The sequence below is a fragment of the Schistocerca serialis genome, chromosome 4, assembly GCF_023864345.2.
Source record: "Schistocerca serialis cubense isolate TAMUIC-IGC-003099 chromosome 4, iqSchSeri2.2, whole genome shotgun sequence".
Taxonomy (NCBI): domain Eukaryota; kingdom Metazoa; phylum Arthropoda; class Insecta; order Orthoptera; family Acrididae; genus Schistocerca; species Schistocerca serialis.
Genome location: NC_064641.1, coordinates 222,568,243 through 222,585,746, shown reverse-complemented (window position 1 = coordinate 222,585,746; position 17,504 = coordinate 222,568,243). Strand labels below are relative to the sequence as shown.

The 17,504-nt window shown below is 43.6% G+C and overlaps 1 protein-coding gene across 1 annotated transcript in view; it reads left to right on the top strand.

The window, feature by feature from the left end:
• The window catches only part of LOC126474357 (multidrug resistance protein 2-like), a 202,212-nt gene that overhangs the window by 96,472 nt on the left and 88,236 nt on the right, over window positions 1–17,504 (top strand). The window contains exon 3 of the mRNA XM_050101824.1: window positions 9,573–9,720. Coding sequence (XP_049957781.1) covers window positions 9,573–9,720 — 148 coding nt within the window. The remainder of the gene's footprint in view (window positions 1–9,572; window positions 9,721–17,504) is intronic.

The following is a 17,504-nucleotide window of genomic DNA, read 5'->3' as shown; positions in this document are numbered from 1 at the left end:
GAATAGCAAGCAGCAGCTGTGGCGCCAGAAGACAGAAGTTAAAAGATATTTGAAGTCTGGTTTTTACGTACCCGGGCGACTCGTGAGGACGGGAAGGAGACGGCCTCACATCAGTAGTCACCTGTGAGCTGGGATGAAGACCTGACAGCCGAAGACTGGCAAGCGGGAGTCCGTGGTTCGAGTTCGGGACACTGGCCTTCCCCCGCCGCGCCGCTCCGCTGGTCGACGCACAACACACGCGGCCGCTTAGAGAAGAGAAACACTGGGACGACACATCCAAGGTATCACCATCCGATGCACGACGTCGCTCGCAATAATTAAACGGGCCACCTCGCGCTGCGTGTCTCCGGTCAGCTGGGCGAGACGGCGACACAGATACACACCGCTACGCGTAATCAGACGCCGCCGCCGCCGCCGCCGCTGTCGCAGCAGAAGGCTACGCAAACGACACGGCTGCCGCTCTCCAAACCAGAACGTCCCAGTAAGATACAGTTGTACGAAACTTTCAATAAAAGTTATCTTATGTAAAAATGATGTTTCATTTGACCTCATACCCGAGCCAAGGGAGAACCCACCCTGCCCACATGTTGTAAGAGAGAAAAGTTAATTTATTTAATATTTTCACCCTGACAGAATGCTTAGAATGCTCATCCTGACAATTGACAGCATCAAAAGAGAAAACCCAGTTACATTGAGTGACAGAACTGTCACATTTAGTAACACAACTGTTACATTTGATGTCAGAAGCTGTTTTAGTTGTTACACCTGCTACCCCATGCCTCCACCTTACATCCACCACCACCCACAGATTGCTTCTCCCATCAGGTGCACTTGCTGTATCCCATTCCTCCTTGTTGGCCAGAGACAGTGGTTTTGTGTGTGTGAGTGAGTGAGGGAGTATGCGTGTGTGTGTGTGTGTGTGTGTGTGTGTGTGTGTGTGTGTGTGTGTGTGTGTGTGTGTGTGTGAGAGAGAGAGAGAGAGAGAGAGAGAGAGGAGATGATGATGATGATGATGATGTTGGTTTGTTGGGCGCTCAACATCATTGTCATCAGTGCCTGTAAAACTTCCACATCTTTCCATTTCCAGTCTCGCCACTTCCCAATATGATGATAAGATGATGAGGATAATACAAACACCCAGTTCCAGGCTGGAGAAAGTACCCAACCTGACCGAGAATCGAACCCAGGACCCCATGATCCAGAGCCAGCAATGTGTGTGTGTGTGTGTGTGTGTGTGTGTGTGTGAGAGAGAGAGAGAGAGAGAGAGAGAGAGAGAGAGAGAGAGAGAGAGAGAGAGAGAGTTTTGCTTGTGTGAATGTGTGTCTGTTTTCTATTTTAAAAGAAGGCCTTTGGCCAAAAACTCAAATGTATAGTCCTTTTGTTGTGCCTGTCTGCAACTCAGAGTCTCCTCTATAGGATAAGTAGCAATCTGTCCTTTTTGCAATATTGTCATTATTCCATCTTGGGTTTACCGTTGTTTGATTGTGAATAATGCAAATTCAAACTGAAGGAAAGACAGCAATCAGTTGCAAAAATGTGTAATTTATTGCAAATCTAGATTTTGACTATGAAATAGTCATCATCAGCACATTACCAAAGAGTCATATAGGTACCAATATGTCATAGCATAATGTACAACTTACTAGGCACAACATATGATAAAATGACACTAGCCTCTACAAGCCATGTAAAGGCTATTGTCATTTTGTCATATTATCATTTCAGACATACAGAGTACATAATCAACAAAAGGAAATCCTTTACATCAGTTAATACATAGGTTGACCAGAAACTAGCCATGTTGAATGCATTCAGTGTCACCCTTATAAGGTCTCTCATGGGTAGTAAATGGTTGTTAGTCTCACACTTGCAAAAAACTGATTCCGTAAGAAAGTCCCTCTTCTGGAGTTTGGCCTTGCATCACATGCTACTAGAGTGTAGTGTGTTGAAAGCCTTCCATGTTATCCAGTTCTCTGAATGACAGGAGGTAGCCCTTCCTTCAGAACCATCCATTTCTCCAAATACTGACATTTCTCCCACTACTTTGAGATCCTCACTTCCTGTGGTGTTCCTGTAAGAGTTTCAGTAGTTACCAAAAAGCTCTTACTTGATTTCAGCTGACGATGTGCTGACTGGTGACCATATAAAGGGTGGGCTTCCATAGCCATAGCCCTGCTTTTCTCACATCTAGCAGCTGTCTCGCATCTATATTTCTTGAGAGGCTATGCCAGCAAAACAGTGGAGTTTATCAATGATTGTTGGTCTTAAACAACTCTTGATTATGTGACAGGTCTCATTAATTGCCATGGCTGGACTTGTGTGCTCTGACACATTGGGACCTATACGACTCATTGGTAATGCACCGATGATGATTATACTAATGTCAAAATCTAATTTGCAATAAATTATGGATTTTTGCAACTGACTGCTGCTTCTTACTGACTGTTCATGATATTTAGAAAAAAACACAGATCCTCCCCGTTTTCAAGATATTTCATTGAACAGACACACAAAACTATAGGTCAATATCTCTGAGATACGTCAACTTCAGTTTGAAGTTGAATATTCAACAGTCACTGCACACACAGGCATCCAAAGGATTCCAACATTATTATAATGAGATTAATTGGTTAACTTTGTTCATTTTGTTCCACAGTGATGTTTTACCATGCTTTGTCTTGGAGACTGTGACTGCAATAGTCTGCAAGGTTATGACCATATAATTGAGGACATATTATTTCATAAGACTTTCTGTTAAACTCTGAACAATCTCATATTTTAACACTTCAAATTAATGAAAACAGCAGCATGCCTCTGCCATGTGTTGTTTCGGTGCATTACTTGTGGCTACAAATGAACATGGAGCAGACCATGGTGGTATGCATCTTCACCATGCCACCTCTGTGTTCATTTGTTAATTTGGAGGTGGCTTGAAACAGCCACATGTCCCCATCACACATCCACATCTAGCTACTTCTGAGTAAATTGGATCTTAAAGTGTCTACATTTACATGGGACTCCAAAAATAAAATTTCATAAACCAGTTTTCCAGTTCTGCTTCTGGTCGTTCATGTAAACACCCCAATATCAATTCTGGAAATGTAGTTATAGTTGCTAGATTTCAACTTCAACAGTTGATTTTCCCTCCCATATAAATGCACAAAGTTTTTGGAACAGTCTTGGCTTGTCAGTTTATGTCTTGTTGAAAATTTTTGGCTGGTGTGGCCAGGGTGACATTTTGTCCAGGGAAGCAGAAAAAGGTATATTAGTCTGAGTATGAAGTTGTTTACCTCTAATATTTAATTGAAGAGAATCAGCCACTGTCCTAACTAAATCAGAAACCTGAGCAGCTGGTTTCCAGATGCAGTATCTGACTGGTTTAGCAAAACTGCAAACATGATAGCAAAAACTATTTCCCAAAATTCAGTTTTCGTCTTCCAGATGTTGTACTGCATGAGGAAGGGAAGACCACTGTACTGGACAGCATACCAGTACAATTCTACACAGAGTATGCAAAAGAACCTCCCCCTCTTCTAGCAGTAGTGCGCCCACAGGTCTCTGGAGGAGTGAAAAAGCACAGATCCTTTCCATCTTCAAGAAAGTTCATTGAAATACAACAAACTATAGGCCAATATCTCTGACATCAGTCAGTTTTAGAATTTTGAAACATTTTTATGCTCGTGTGTTATGACATTTCTGGAGACCAAAAATCTCCTCTGTCCAAAAACAATGACTGTATGAAATCAAGCTTGTTCTGTCCATCCATGAAACCCATAAAGCAAAAGATATCAGCGTCCAGATAAATGCTGTCTTCTTGACTTCCATAGGGCCTTCGATACAGTTCCACGCTGCAGCCTAACGAACAGAATACTAATGTATGTAACATCAGACTAGCTGCGCAATTGGATTAAAGAGCTTCTAGCACACAGAACACACCATGTCATGGAGAGAAGTCTTTAGACATAAAAATCTGATTGGGCATACTTTTTGTGATATATCCATAGTAGACAACATTGAAAGTTCAGTGAGTCTTTTCGTGGATGATGCTGTTGTATACAGAGATGTCACATTGCTAGAAAATTTTAGTGAAATGCAGGAAGACCTGTAAAGAATTGATGTTTGGTGCAGGGAGTGACAGTTGACTTCCAAAATAAACAAATATAACTTATAGCTTATGCATAGATAGAGAGACTCATTATTGTATGATTACATGATTGCAGAACAATCGCTGGAAGTAGTTACTTCCATAAAATATCTAGGATTATGTATACAGAGTGATGTAAAGTGGTAAAGTGGAATGACCACATAAAATCAACTGCAGGACAGGCAGATGGTAGACTGAGATTCATTGAAATAATCCTCAGTGAATGTACTCATCAACAAAGAAGGTAGCTCATAAAATGCTTGTTTGACGAATACATGACTATTGCTCTTCAATGTGGGATACATAACAGATAGGATTGACAGGGGAAACAGAGAAGAGCAGCATGTTTCATTACAGGTTCATTTAGTAATCATGAAAAGTCACAGAGACGATCAACCAATTCCAGTGGTAGACACTGCAAGACTGTGTTCTGGATCATGGAGTGGTTTACTTTTAAAGATCCAAGAGCATACATTCTTAGAAGAGTCAACAGATATATTGCTTCCTACTATGTATATTTTGTGAAAAGGTCATGAAGATAAAATTAGCGAGATTCAAGACCACACAGAAGCTTACCAGCAATCATTCTTTCTGGGAACCATTCGCAACTGGAACAGGAAAGAGGGAAGTGACAGTGGTACATAAAGTACCCTCCACCAACCACTGCTGGGTGGCTTGTGGAGTGTAGATGTAGTGATACATGCAGCATGTGAACGTAATGATTATACCAACTTTGGAACTTCAACTAGCAGACAAACGTACACGTTTCTTTGTTCTAAGAAGCTAGATCCCTTGGCTGAGTCATATGTTGCATTATGTGATGTGCATTTAGACCATTGAACCTCCCACAGTTGACATTGCTCCAGAGTACTGAGTGCATCAATACATCAGTGCATTCATGTGCTTTCTATTTTGTGGACATATTCTTAAGCATATTGCTGTATTTCATGTAGTGAGATGCTTAAGAGATGATATGCCATAAATGAACAAGGAAAAGGTTTATTACAATATGAGAGGACACTGAAAAAACAAAAACTTTTTCTTAAAAAACTTAATACCATACTCTCTCAGTCACCTATCAGGCATTCATCTGGAAAACAACAAAGTGAATTAGATGATGGGATGTAGAGACTGATCCACCACAGTTCCCCACTGGAAAGAAGAATAGGTCTGAAGTCCCACAGAGGTGGATCCAACTGGGCTCTGACTGAAGGACTAGGATCAGCCGGCATGAGATGGCCCAGAGTGTCGGCAGATAACGGCCAATAAGTGGAACTGTGTCACTGTAAATAGTCAGTGTGCAAGGGTATACTTGTGGATCTATTTCCATGGAAGAGACTCAGCAGAGAGAAGTAGATCCCCAGAGAGGTGGATCTCTGGTGGCGCTAGCCCCATCATCTATCAGTTGTGAAATGATAGTCATCAGCTGAAATCCTGTGAGATGACACCTTGGAGATGTGCATGTATATGATGCTTCTTTGTCTGCAGGGTTGCTGGTCTGTCAGATGTACTGATGGTATATGGCATCCCTCCCCAACAAGAAGAGAAGAGAGATGATAGCCAGCCTTGAATTCAGGGTTGACTTCCATGGTGTCGGCAAACTTCCATGGTGTTGGTCAATGTCCACTCTGGTCAATGTCCATCAGGGTTAACCAGGGGATGGGTGCTGCATGGCCACTGTCTGCTGTTGAAGGCATAGGGCTGCTCAGGTGATGGATTGTGGCTGTGCAGCAGATAAATATGGAATAAGGAAAACAGCTGAGCCTGAATTGGGATCCATTGGTGAGTGCTTGGGCAGAGTTGGTTCAGATTTTTGCTGCAGTAAGAACTACCTGAGAGTTGGACCTCTACCATTGTCTGCCCTAGTCACATTACTACCATGAGAGACTGCATCGGGAGAATGTCAGGACCAAGATGTCATTGCAGACGGAAAAACAGTGCGCATGACCTGTTGAAGGAGGTTCCATTGGCTGTCATGGGGATAGATGGGAGGGATGTAATCACTGTGACTGCACATGGAGTTGTTTAGCTGGACTGGTCCCCTCTGGGTGGGGTGCCTCATAGGAGGCCAAAAAGATGGAGAGTGCATCATTCAGTGAGTGGTGATGGTGGAGCTTCGGCAGTTGTTGTTCCCTAATGATTCAGACTCACTACTCTGCCGGACCATTAACATGGGGCAGAATGGCGCTGTGTGCATGAGAGTGATTCCATTGGTAGCACAAAAGGATGTAAACTTTGTGAATGTAAATTAAGTCTCATTGTCCATGATGATTGTTTTGGGAAGACCTTCAGTCATGAAGATCCATGTTAAGTCTTGGATTGCATATGTAGAGGACATAAAAGACATCCAGGACATGTAGGGGAAACCAGATCCAATGTTGACTATGATCAACCATGAATGGCCCAGAAAAATGGCCCATGAAATCCAGGTGGAACTTTAACCACCGTGTTGATGCCTCTGGCTGTGGGGAATAGCAACAGGCTAGTGCCGCTTACAAGATGCCCTAATGATAATGGTGAATCAGATGTAGGATCCAGTATTGGAGGGAGGTCGGAATGATGACCCTGGTCTGGCCATTTTCGCCCTGGAGCAGCAGGACACCACTGAGAGCAGAGAATTCATGCCTGTGATACCAATAACTTTGAACTTCTGGGTTAAGCACTATGTGATGATCTGATGGCCATCCCTGCTGAACCAAAAGATGAAGCTCATGAAGAATTGGGTCTTCCACCAGTTTGGCATCAATATGGAGCGAGGCAATGGCTTCTTCATCACTGGCTTCCAAGTGGCAGCATGTATCCGGATAAGAGTAGAAGAGTAGCCCTGACCCAGCATCACTCTCGAAAGTAAGTCAGCATTGCCATGGTGACACGTAGAATGGTACTGGATATTGCAGCAATAACTGGTGGAAACAAAGGCCATCCTTTAAGACAGGTGGCGAGCCAGTTTTGTGATGTTCAGATCACATAGAAATAAGGGCACCAGTGGTCTGTTGTCTGTCAACACAGTAAAATGGCACCCATACACATAGTCTTGGAATTTTTTAATGCAAAGATTATGGCCAGAACCTCCTTTTCAGTCTGCTCTTAGTTGCACTGGGCTGATCTCAGTGTTTTTAAGATGAAAGTGACTGGAAGGCGTAGTAGCATACTATGTTCCAGTTCCATGTCTCCTTTTTTTTTTTTTTTTTTTTTTAAAAAAAGCAGGAACTTACGGTAGCAATTGAGTTGGTCTAATACAGACTGAAGTTGCTTCACATTTTCCAGATGTGGCAAATTCTGCATCGGCTGGACATATTGTGGTGTTGGTCAGATACCTGTGGCTCTGAGAATATGCCCCAAATATTTGACTTAAGGAACAAAAAACTGTCACTTCTCCAAAAGACAAAAAAGATTTGATGCCTGTAGAATGGATAAAAGGGTGTCCAGGTTATCAGGCAGGTGCTGAGCAGTTTGCCCTTGTAAGGGGTCCATCATTAAATTCTAAGGCAAATGGAGCAATTTCCTCACATTTCTGTAAAATCAAGAATATAACACTTAATTACAGTGGAACACTATAGTTATTATTAAACAGAACCTTACTGATTGTGTTAATGCATTATTCAGCAGCCAAAATACTGATACAAAACAACTCCCACACCAGTATTGGCCAATCAACCCCTTATCCTTATGACACAGTCAGTATAACTCATATGTTAGGCTGCTACTCAGTGATTAATAATATCCAAACCAGTCGGGAGTGTTTTGCCCTGCAACCATGATGTTGTCCAGGTAAATGGCTTGCCCAGCACTTCCCATGTGAGTGAGGTGTTCCAGATACCTCTGAAATATTGCTGGGGCGCTCATGATACCAAAGAGCTGTTGATCATAGTGGGAGAGCCTGAAGGGTGTGGTGATGATCAGCAAGTCTTACAATGGTGCATCTGACTGAAGCTATAAATATGCATCCTTGAGATCAATTTCTGCTAAGATTTTGCTCCCAGCCAGCCGAGTAAGCTTCTCATCCAGCTTGGATATACGGTAAGAATCAACAATGGTCTATGCATTAATAGTGTTCTTGAAGTTACCATGTATGCTGAGGAAGCCATCCGAATTGTCAAACAGCACAATGGGTGTGGCTCACAGGCTGTTGGAAACAGCAGTCAAGATGCCAGCATTCTTCAAACATTTCCGCTCCACCCATAACTTATCCCAAGGAGCAAATGGGACATTCTGTTCCTTGCAAAAATGGGGCTTGGTCATTGGTAGGAGTGTGATGTGGGCTTCAATTCCCACAATGCCTGTAGTAGAAGGTTCGAAAACCAAACGGTATTTCAGATGCTGTGGTAATGTCTACCATCATGTTTATCAGTCTCTGCATGGTCTGCTGCATATCTCGCAGGAAAAGCAACCTCTGTTGCATCAGCCTCTGTTGATCCATTGAGGACATGGGACGGTGGTTGGTCAGATGTTCAACAAATAAATTTGACAAACAGCCAGGCAATCGAGAAGTTATTTTATTTTATTATTGCTACCAGTTTCAGTAATTCAGGTGCCTGCATAATTAAAAATGTATGCATGTAGTGTCTATCATGGTGTACCACAGCAAGCTTTACAGAAAGTGATGGGTAATACTAAAAGTAATTAAAACTACAAAATGCAAGTAGCAGTGTCAAGACAAAGCCCTGTGTACATACAGCATAACAGAGTAACATATGTGTAACATCACAGTGAACACAATGGAGCACTGCATTTGATTTAAAATATCAATTCAATGGTATTTGCAAATCAGGATGCATTTTAATGGTTCTGATATTGACTTTCCTTTTCACTATTTTGTTTTTCATTCATTCATTTCATTTGTGCTGCTGGTGTGGTTGTCCATATGCTTTTATTAATAGTCTACAAAACAGTCATTTAATGACAAAACTAATATAGACTGTAAATGCTTGTGGAATCTCCTAGTCACTAGGTTTGCTGTAAGTTGTCTTACTTCTGCTATCATTACTACTGCATACTGCAGCATTATTGTGATTGATTCTGTGCTTCTGCCACACCATCTGTCTTGAAATTGTAGATTATGTTCCTCTTTCTCATAACAGGCCTAATTATTTTTTCAAGTAGTCTATCCTTGAAGATAGATGATAGTGTTAATAAAGGACTAATTTTAAAATTCAACATAAAAATACACCAACAGTATTCTCTATATCTTGAATTTACAAAAGTTTTAAAATAGTTTATAAATTTATCTATTTTCACAAAAACATTTTTTTAAGTCATAATGGTAGTCACTTAAGGAAATATGAGATGATTGTCATTTTCAAATACTATTCTAAGTATAAAGTAGTGATTTTTTTCCTGTAAAATTTCTAACTGGAACATATTAAATTTAAGTGACACTACAATAATCAAACTGTAACTAATACATCTTCTGCACTTGTGATTTCAGGTATCATGAGGGAAACAGCACCTACTTAACAAGAACTATCATTGGCTCTACTGTAGATCTTGCACTATACACAATCGTCTTGGGGTTTCTTCAACTGCTACTTGGTGCAATATTCACTGCGTCCTTGAACTATTCAGCACAGAGACAGGTATACTAACCAACACAGCAACAGACATTAAGACAACAGTCATAAAAACCTAAAAGATGTAATTCTCTTACTCTCATTATTTCCAAAGATTGAATTTATACATAATATTTTGTGCTTACATTTTTGGTTTGATGCTCTTAATGATTGGTGATTGCAGTTATACCATCACATACCTGGATTACTATTATTTTGCATACAACATGTGAAACTGGTGATTTTTAAATAAAATTCAACAGACAAATTCATTAATTCTTCCATTTGTTTCACATCTTCTTGCACACATAACATATGAAGCACTCTGTTTGTCCAGCCGCAACCTTACACGTGCCCAGTCATCTATATCTGTTTGCCAAAAATCACCTTACAGTGTATGATAGAGGGTACTTTGTGTGTCACTGTTATTTTCAACCCTTTTCTATTCCAGTTGCAAATGGTTCACAGGAAGAATGATTATTTTTAAGCCTCTATGTGAACTGGAATCTCTTTAATTTGCCTTCATGGTCTCTATAATATATGTTGCAGTAACTACATCACAAACACCTGTGGTAGTTGGGTCGTATAGGGGTTTTTAGAACTGAAATATACCACTTAATCGATTGAATACTTTTATTGTTGCTAGAAATAGATACATGAAGTCACACATTGAAAATCCACAGTCACTTCATTCGACAACATGGCGAACACTCCAATAAACAATTTTTCAAGGTAGTTACTTCAAAGATGAGTTGGCTGATTGCTTGTGGTTGATAACTGCCACAGAGCCCCCCGCCAGTAGTGCAGAACATGGTGTAATTGGTGAGGTATCCAGATCTGCAAGGGGGGGGAGACAGATAGGCGAGGAAAAAGTATAGTCCCTATGCCAGAGAGGAGGCCGAAGCTGACAACTTGCTCTGAACATGGAGAGGGGAGAGGGAGACACTGATGTTGAGGATGAGGGATGCATGGGGATGGTGACAGTGAGGGTACCGGCCGTGTCGATGAACGATGTAATGTTATCGACATCGGCTTCCGGAGGAAGGGAGAAATGCCTGAGCAGTGTAACAGAGGGATGTGAATCGTCAAGAGAGCGGGAAGGGTCATGGAGGATGTAAAGGGAACCCTCATGGACCTGGACTGCTAGATTGTCAGCTGTATACATGGAGATGTCGATCGTGATGTAGATGCTCGATGGAGGAGCTGGCGAAAGGTGAGTTGCTGGCGATGGTGCAGGTGAGACACAATCACTCGACCTAATGGGGAGCGTAGCTGTATCGCGCTGAGGGGGAGAAACATCACATGGGACACTATGACATGAGTCGGAACACTTGCTTGGAGTGTGGGCGTCACACGGTACATCACTTAGAACACTGATGTCCGTCGGGTGAGTACACTCTACTGGAGTAGTGAAGTCACATGGAATAATGGATGCTGTTTCCGAGATGGTCCACGCTGGTTTTAAACGGTTCACGGACACAGTGTGTGGTTGTCCATTGATGGAGATTTGGAACATGTTTTGGGAGCGTGACAGTACCTTATAAGGTCCTGTGTAGGGGGGGGGGGGGGGGGGGTGTAAAGTGGCTCAGCTCACACAGTGTCATCCCGGATCATTACATGCTTGCATTGAGCCAAGCCTTTGTGTACGAAAATGCTTGGAAACGTGTGTGCACGTGGAGGGTGTACATGGATGCATGAAATACATGTGCAAACACGCTCGACCAAGTTGGGGAGCTCTTCTGATGAAAGGGGATGTGAATCCTCGACGAACTTGCAAGGAAGAACAAGGGACTTGCCATAGAGCACTTCTGCTAATGATGCTTGCAGGTCCTCTTTGAAGGCTGATCGCATGCCTGAAAGCACCCAGGGAATGGCCTCCGACCACTGTTCCGCTTTTAGTGTTCTGTGCCAGCATTCGACTAAACTGTTAGCTTGTGGATGATAAGCGATTGTATGGAATTTATTGACACCGCATAGTTGCCAAAGACTGGCGAAAAGGGTGGACTCAAACTGCCGGCCCTGGTACGTATTAATCGTGGATGGACAGCCGAAGCGGGCGAGCCACGTTTGGACAAAGGCGCGAGCCACCAAGGCAGCTGAAATTTCAATAAGCGGTACAGCTTCCACCCATCTGCTGGTACGGTCGATCATGGACAAAATGTATCTGTAGCCCTCAGAAGGGGTGATGGGATTGACGATGTCAAGGTGGACATGGTGGAAGTGACCCTTAGGAATAGCGAACAGTCCGAGTGGCAGCTGGGTGTGACATCCAACTTTACTGCGCTGACAGGATATGCACGCACGGACCTAGTCACAGCAGTGCCTGGAGTGAAGCTGCGAGCGGGATGTGTCGGTGGAAAAAGTTCACCATTCCTAAGAAACAACAGAGGTCATGGTACGTTTCCGGAAGTGGCAGTTCATTAATAATGGGGACACGCTCGGATGTAGGCTGTATGCCGTCGCGGGTGACCTCATGACCCAGAAACATAACACAAGAGTGGCGGAGCTGGTTTTTATCCTTGTTAATTGCAACGCCATTGTCTGAGAGAATTTGTAGCACACGTGACAAATGTTCTTCATGTTCTGTTTCGGATGCTGAGAAAACAAGGACGTCATCGAGATGTGCGTAGCAAAAAGTCAGTGGGAGAAGGAGTGAGTCAATGAAGCGTTGCCAGGTCTGCACTGCGCTTTTGAGGGCATATGCATGGTACAGTATTCATAGAGGCCGAAGGGGGTGATAATAGCCATTTTTGGGATATCATCAGTGTGCGTAGGGATCTGATGGTACACTTTTTTTACAGTAAATAATGCTGAAAACGCGTGCACCGTGTAGTTGTTGTGAAAAGTCCTGAATATGCAGAATCAGGTAATTGTCAATGATGGTGCATGCATTTAATTTATGGTAATCTCCGGTAATCTCCAAATAAGTGGTACGAACCATCTTTCTTGAAAGCCAAGTGAATTGCAGAAGACCAGTTGCTGGAGGACAGATGGACAATAATGGCATCTAAAAGGTCCTGTATGTTAGCCTTTGCCTGGTGAAGCTTGTGGGCCAACAGGCGCCTGCCTTTGTGATGAACTGTAGTATTCAATCTGTGGCACGTGCCTTTCGAAATCACCGCGATGTGAGGGCGATGGGGGGATGTCGAATAACCCACGGCCCTGACAGTTGAAGAGTCACTGACCTGTGGTGGCGGTTGTGGGAGCTGTGTAGTTGGCGTCGCAAAAGGAGCCGCATGGGCGTGGTTGGTGGAGGCCTTCATGTGAAGTGCCCTCGCAGGAAGAGATCTACAGTCCATGGCTGTGACCTGTGATGAGGTGGGGTTGTGTGTCGGCTTGATGTGAGCAGGTCACTTGACATGAGAGTGAGGGAATAAATCAAGCTGGAGTTCATCAGTAGAGTCCGTGACAGGTGCGGAAACGTGCGTGAGGTTGGCGGTTTGAGTGACTGCAGATGACAGGAGAGCGTTCGTAGATGAGAGGTTGGCGATCATGCTGCGCGCGTGTTCCAGCTCGCGTGATGCGTCCGCAATCAATTGTTGTAGTCTGTTGTTGTCATTATGAATAGCATCTATTTCACGACGTTGGCTGTTGACTTCGGCGATGGAGGTGATGAGTTGAGCCAACAGGATGGAGCAATTGGCAGAAGTGTTGATGAGTGAATCATAACTAAGAGGCAGAGTTGTAGCATGTGGCACAAAGGAGCCAGGGATGCATGTGCCGGAAGTGTGGTGCACCAGTGCAGCAGACTGTAGGTCTGGAGAAAGTCCATAATGTTGGAGGAAATCAATACCGAGCAGCAGCTTGTCAATATCCACGACGTGAAATGTCCACAGGAACAGCATGTTGGGTGTGAGCTGAAGCTGAATCCTGACTGTTCCATGAACACTGATATTGGAATTATTCGCTGTGCGGAGCGTGTAAACGGTAGGTAGCAAACTTGATGGAGCAAGTGTTCGTGGCAGAATGCTGGAGTCAGCGCCTGTATCCATGAGAAAGTGGAGTTTGGAGCATTCGTCAAAAATGTACAGACAGCTGGGTACGCAGCTGGCATTGTGTGTACAAGGTTTTGTGCATTGGAGGTGCCCTGAAGAGGCGGTGCGAGACGAGGCGCCTAAAGTGGCTCGCGCTTGTAGTTTTCTGCCGTGCACGGTGGTTGGCATTTGCGGGTGGCATCGCCATGTGTTGCATGGAACCAGCACAGCTGATGAGTGGGAGGGGAAGCCGGGCAAAGAGTTCCCACCTCCGTAACAGGGCTGTGCAGGGCGCCAGCGGTGGGAGTGCTAACTGTGTTGGGGGCAGGCAGCGCTAGTAGTTTTCCCGTGTGGCTCCCAGGTGGGGACGCCATCGGCTCACACAATGCGTTGGAGTTCGTGCGGCCACTCCTAGGCAGCGCTGGTGAGGTGCTGACACTTGCAGGTGAGCCACCCGTTGGCGCCGTGTGAACGTGGCTTGCAGTGATGGGGTGTCTGTGAGAATATAGCCGATGCAAGCTGTCAGCAATGCGTAGGCACTGGTCCAAAGGTGCCATCGAGAGGGCGAGCAGTTGCATTTGGATGTCATGTAGTAACTTAACTGACCAAATGGCCCACAGGGCGATGTCTGACAGAGTTTTCTGGTCGACCATTGAGTGTAGTTGGCACCACAGCTGAGACGGCGATCTGTCTTGAATTTGCTCGACATGGATGATTTGCTGCAGTGCCTCATCTATAGTGCGTGCTAAACATTCCACAATAATTTTCTTCGCCGAAATATAGCATGGCAGAGGTGGTGGTGAATTAATTATATCACTCACCAGCTCGAGCTCGTCGTGTAGATGAGTAATCAAACTGGAGTAACGTGCATCATCCGAGATAACACCATTAAGTTCAAACACATGCTTGACTAGAGCAAACCAAGTGACAGCATTGTCATGATTGAATGGTGGCAGTTTTGGGGGCTTCAATGACTGTGCGACTGGAGACAAGGTGGGGGCCTGGAAACTGGTATCCAGCTCGGAGTGGGTGTGGCGTCTAGCATGGCAGCTGAAGGTGCAAAGCGACATGACATGGTTGCCACGGAAGATGCGTGTTGTGCTGCCAGCACGGATGAAACAGCCGGTGCTGTTGAAAACACGGAACAGTCTGAAATAAGATCAGCATATGTCATGGTAGGCGCAGTAGGGGCGGCTGATGCTGCCAGAACAAACGAGCGGGCAATCTGGTCGTATTGCATGACCTGTGTGCCATATGACATAGGTAACACTGAATACACAGCACGTGATGCGTCGTCGATGTCTTGTTTCACGCGATCACTGTCGGGTGGCATTGTCACAATACTAGTGTCTGTTGTAAGCTGTGACTGTGGAGCGTAATAATTTGTAAGAGATGCAAATGTAAGATGCGGCGTAAATGGTAGTTGTCCTGGAGCATTTCCTGAGAATTCACTCGCACTTACACAGGAGAGTGGAATTATAGGCACACTCGCGTTGTTGATCAGCCACATTGTTTATACACTGAGTTGTATCACAAGCACACAAAAAAACAAAAGTTCGGGGTCACCAGTGTGGTAGTTGGGTCTTATAGGCGTTTGCAGAACTGCAACATGTCACTTAATTGATTGAATACTTTTATTGTTGCTAGAAATAGACACACAAAAAGACATAGTGAAAATCTACAGTGCTTCATTTGACAACATGGCGAATACTCCAATAAACAATTTTTCAAGGAAGTTAGTTCAAAGATGAGTTGGTTGATTGCTTGCGGTTGATAACTGCCACCCACCAATTTACTACAAAATTGGTTGTGCACAGCACTTGTAACTTCCAAAAATTATAAAAAATGTAAATTTATTCACATTGATAGACACTGAAATTTATGATGAATGATGATAGTACTGGTAAAATTGTATAAAGCACAAATGTTGGTTACAACTGATGACACAGCATAAAACAATGGGAACTCCGAGTAGGAACAACAGTTCAGGAAAAGATACATTGCTACTTACCGTAAAGATGACACTTAACTTGCAGACAGGTACAATTAAAAGACATGCATAAGCTTTCAGCCACAGCCTTCATGTGGATCAACGGTATATATTTCTCTTTTTCTGATGAAGGCTTATGTGTAAGTGTCTTTTAATTGTGCCTGTGCAACTTAAGGTATAGCATAAAATATGTTTTCATGATATGTGTGTGGTTTCAGTTGCCTGACATTGCAGTTGTGTGTGCAAGTTGCATGTGTGTGTGTGTGTGTGTGTGTGTGTATGTGTGTGTGTGTGTGTGTGTGTGTATCTGTCATTTATTGTTAGGCCTTAGTGCCAGAAAGCCTTAATTGTGAGAGTCTTTTTGTTGTGTCTATCTGTGACTCAGCATCTCCGCTATATGGTGAGTAGCAACTTTCCTTTTCATAATATTGTTTTTATGATATGAAACATACAAAAGTATGTAATATATAACAATACAGTCAACATAAAAACACTAAATCTTACATGAAGGTTTTAGACTTAAGTTTTCAAGTTTTTGAGGTGCACTTGTCTGGTAGATGTTGTGTTACTTGAACAATAAAGGTAGTACCAAAAAAATCAGCTTACGTATATAAATGTAAGTAAATAAACATGCAGACTGCTTGGATTTTGCTCTTAGTAGGGTAGTGTTGTCTTTTAAATGGAATACACTGCAGTGTCAGTATATCTCACAAAAGTGATATTAAATGTGGAGCAGCACAAAGCACATCTTCCATGTGGGGTGGCTAGGCAACTATTCTCTTCAATACTGGAAGCCAGATACCACTGAGCTTAATACGTGAATGAGATTTCCACTCTGCAGCAGAGTGTGCACTGATATGAAACTTCCTGGCAAATAAAACTGTGTGCCGTACTGAGACTCGAATTTGGGACCTTTGCCTTTTGTGGGCAAGTGCTCTACCATCTGAGCTACCCAAGTGCAACTTATCACCTGTCTTCACAGCTTCAATTCTGCCACCTCATCTCCTACCTTCCAAACTGCACAGAAGCTCTTCTGCGAACCTTGCAGTACTAGCACTCCTAGAAGAGAGGATATTGTGGGGACATGGCTTGGCCACAGCCTAAGGGATATTTCCAGAATGAGAGTTTTACTCTGCAATGGAGTGTGTGCTTATATGAAACTTCCTGGCAGATTAAAACTGTGTGCTGGACTGAGATTCCAACTTGGGGCCTTTGCCTTTTGTGGGCAAGTACTCTACCATTTGAGCTACCTAAGCACAACTCACAATCTGTCTTCACAGCTTCAATTCTGCCAGTACCTTGTCTCCTACCTTCCAAACTTCACAGAAGCTCTTCTGCAAACCTTGCAGAGCTAGCACTTCTGGAAGAAAGGATACTGTGGAGACATGGCTTAGCCAGAGCCTAGGGGATGTTTCCAGAATGAGATTTTCGTTCTGCAGTGGAGTGTGTGCTGATATGAAACTTCCTGGCAGATTAAAACTGTGTGTCAGAGCGAGACTTGAACTCGGGACCTTTGCCTTTCGCGGGCAAGTGCTCTACCATCTGAGCTACCCAAGCACAACTCACAACTCATCTTCACAGCTTCAATTCTGCCAGTACCTCGTCTCCTACCTTCCAGATTTAACAGAAGTTCTTCTGTGAACCTTGCAGAACTAGCACTCAGTTTTAACTTGGCAGGAAGTTTCATAACATTGCACACTCCACTGCAGAGTGAAAATCTCATTCTGGATTCATCCCCTAGACTGTGGCTAAGCCATGTCTCCACAGTATCCTTTCTTGCAGGAGTGCTAGCTCTACAAGGTTCACAGAAGAGCTTCTGTGAAGTTTGTAAGGTAGGAGATGAGGTA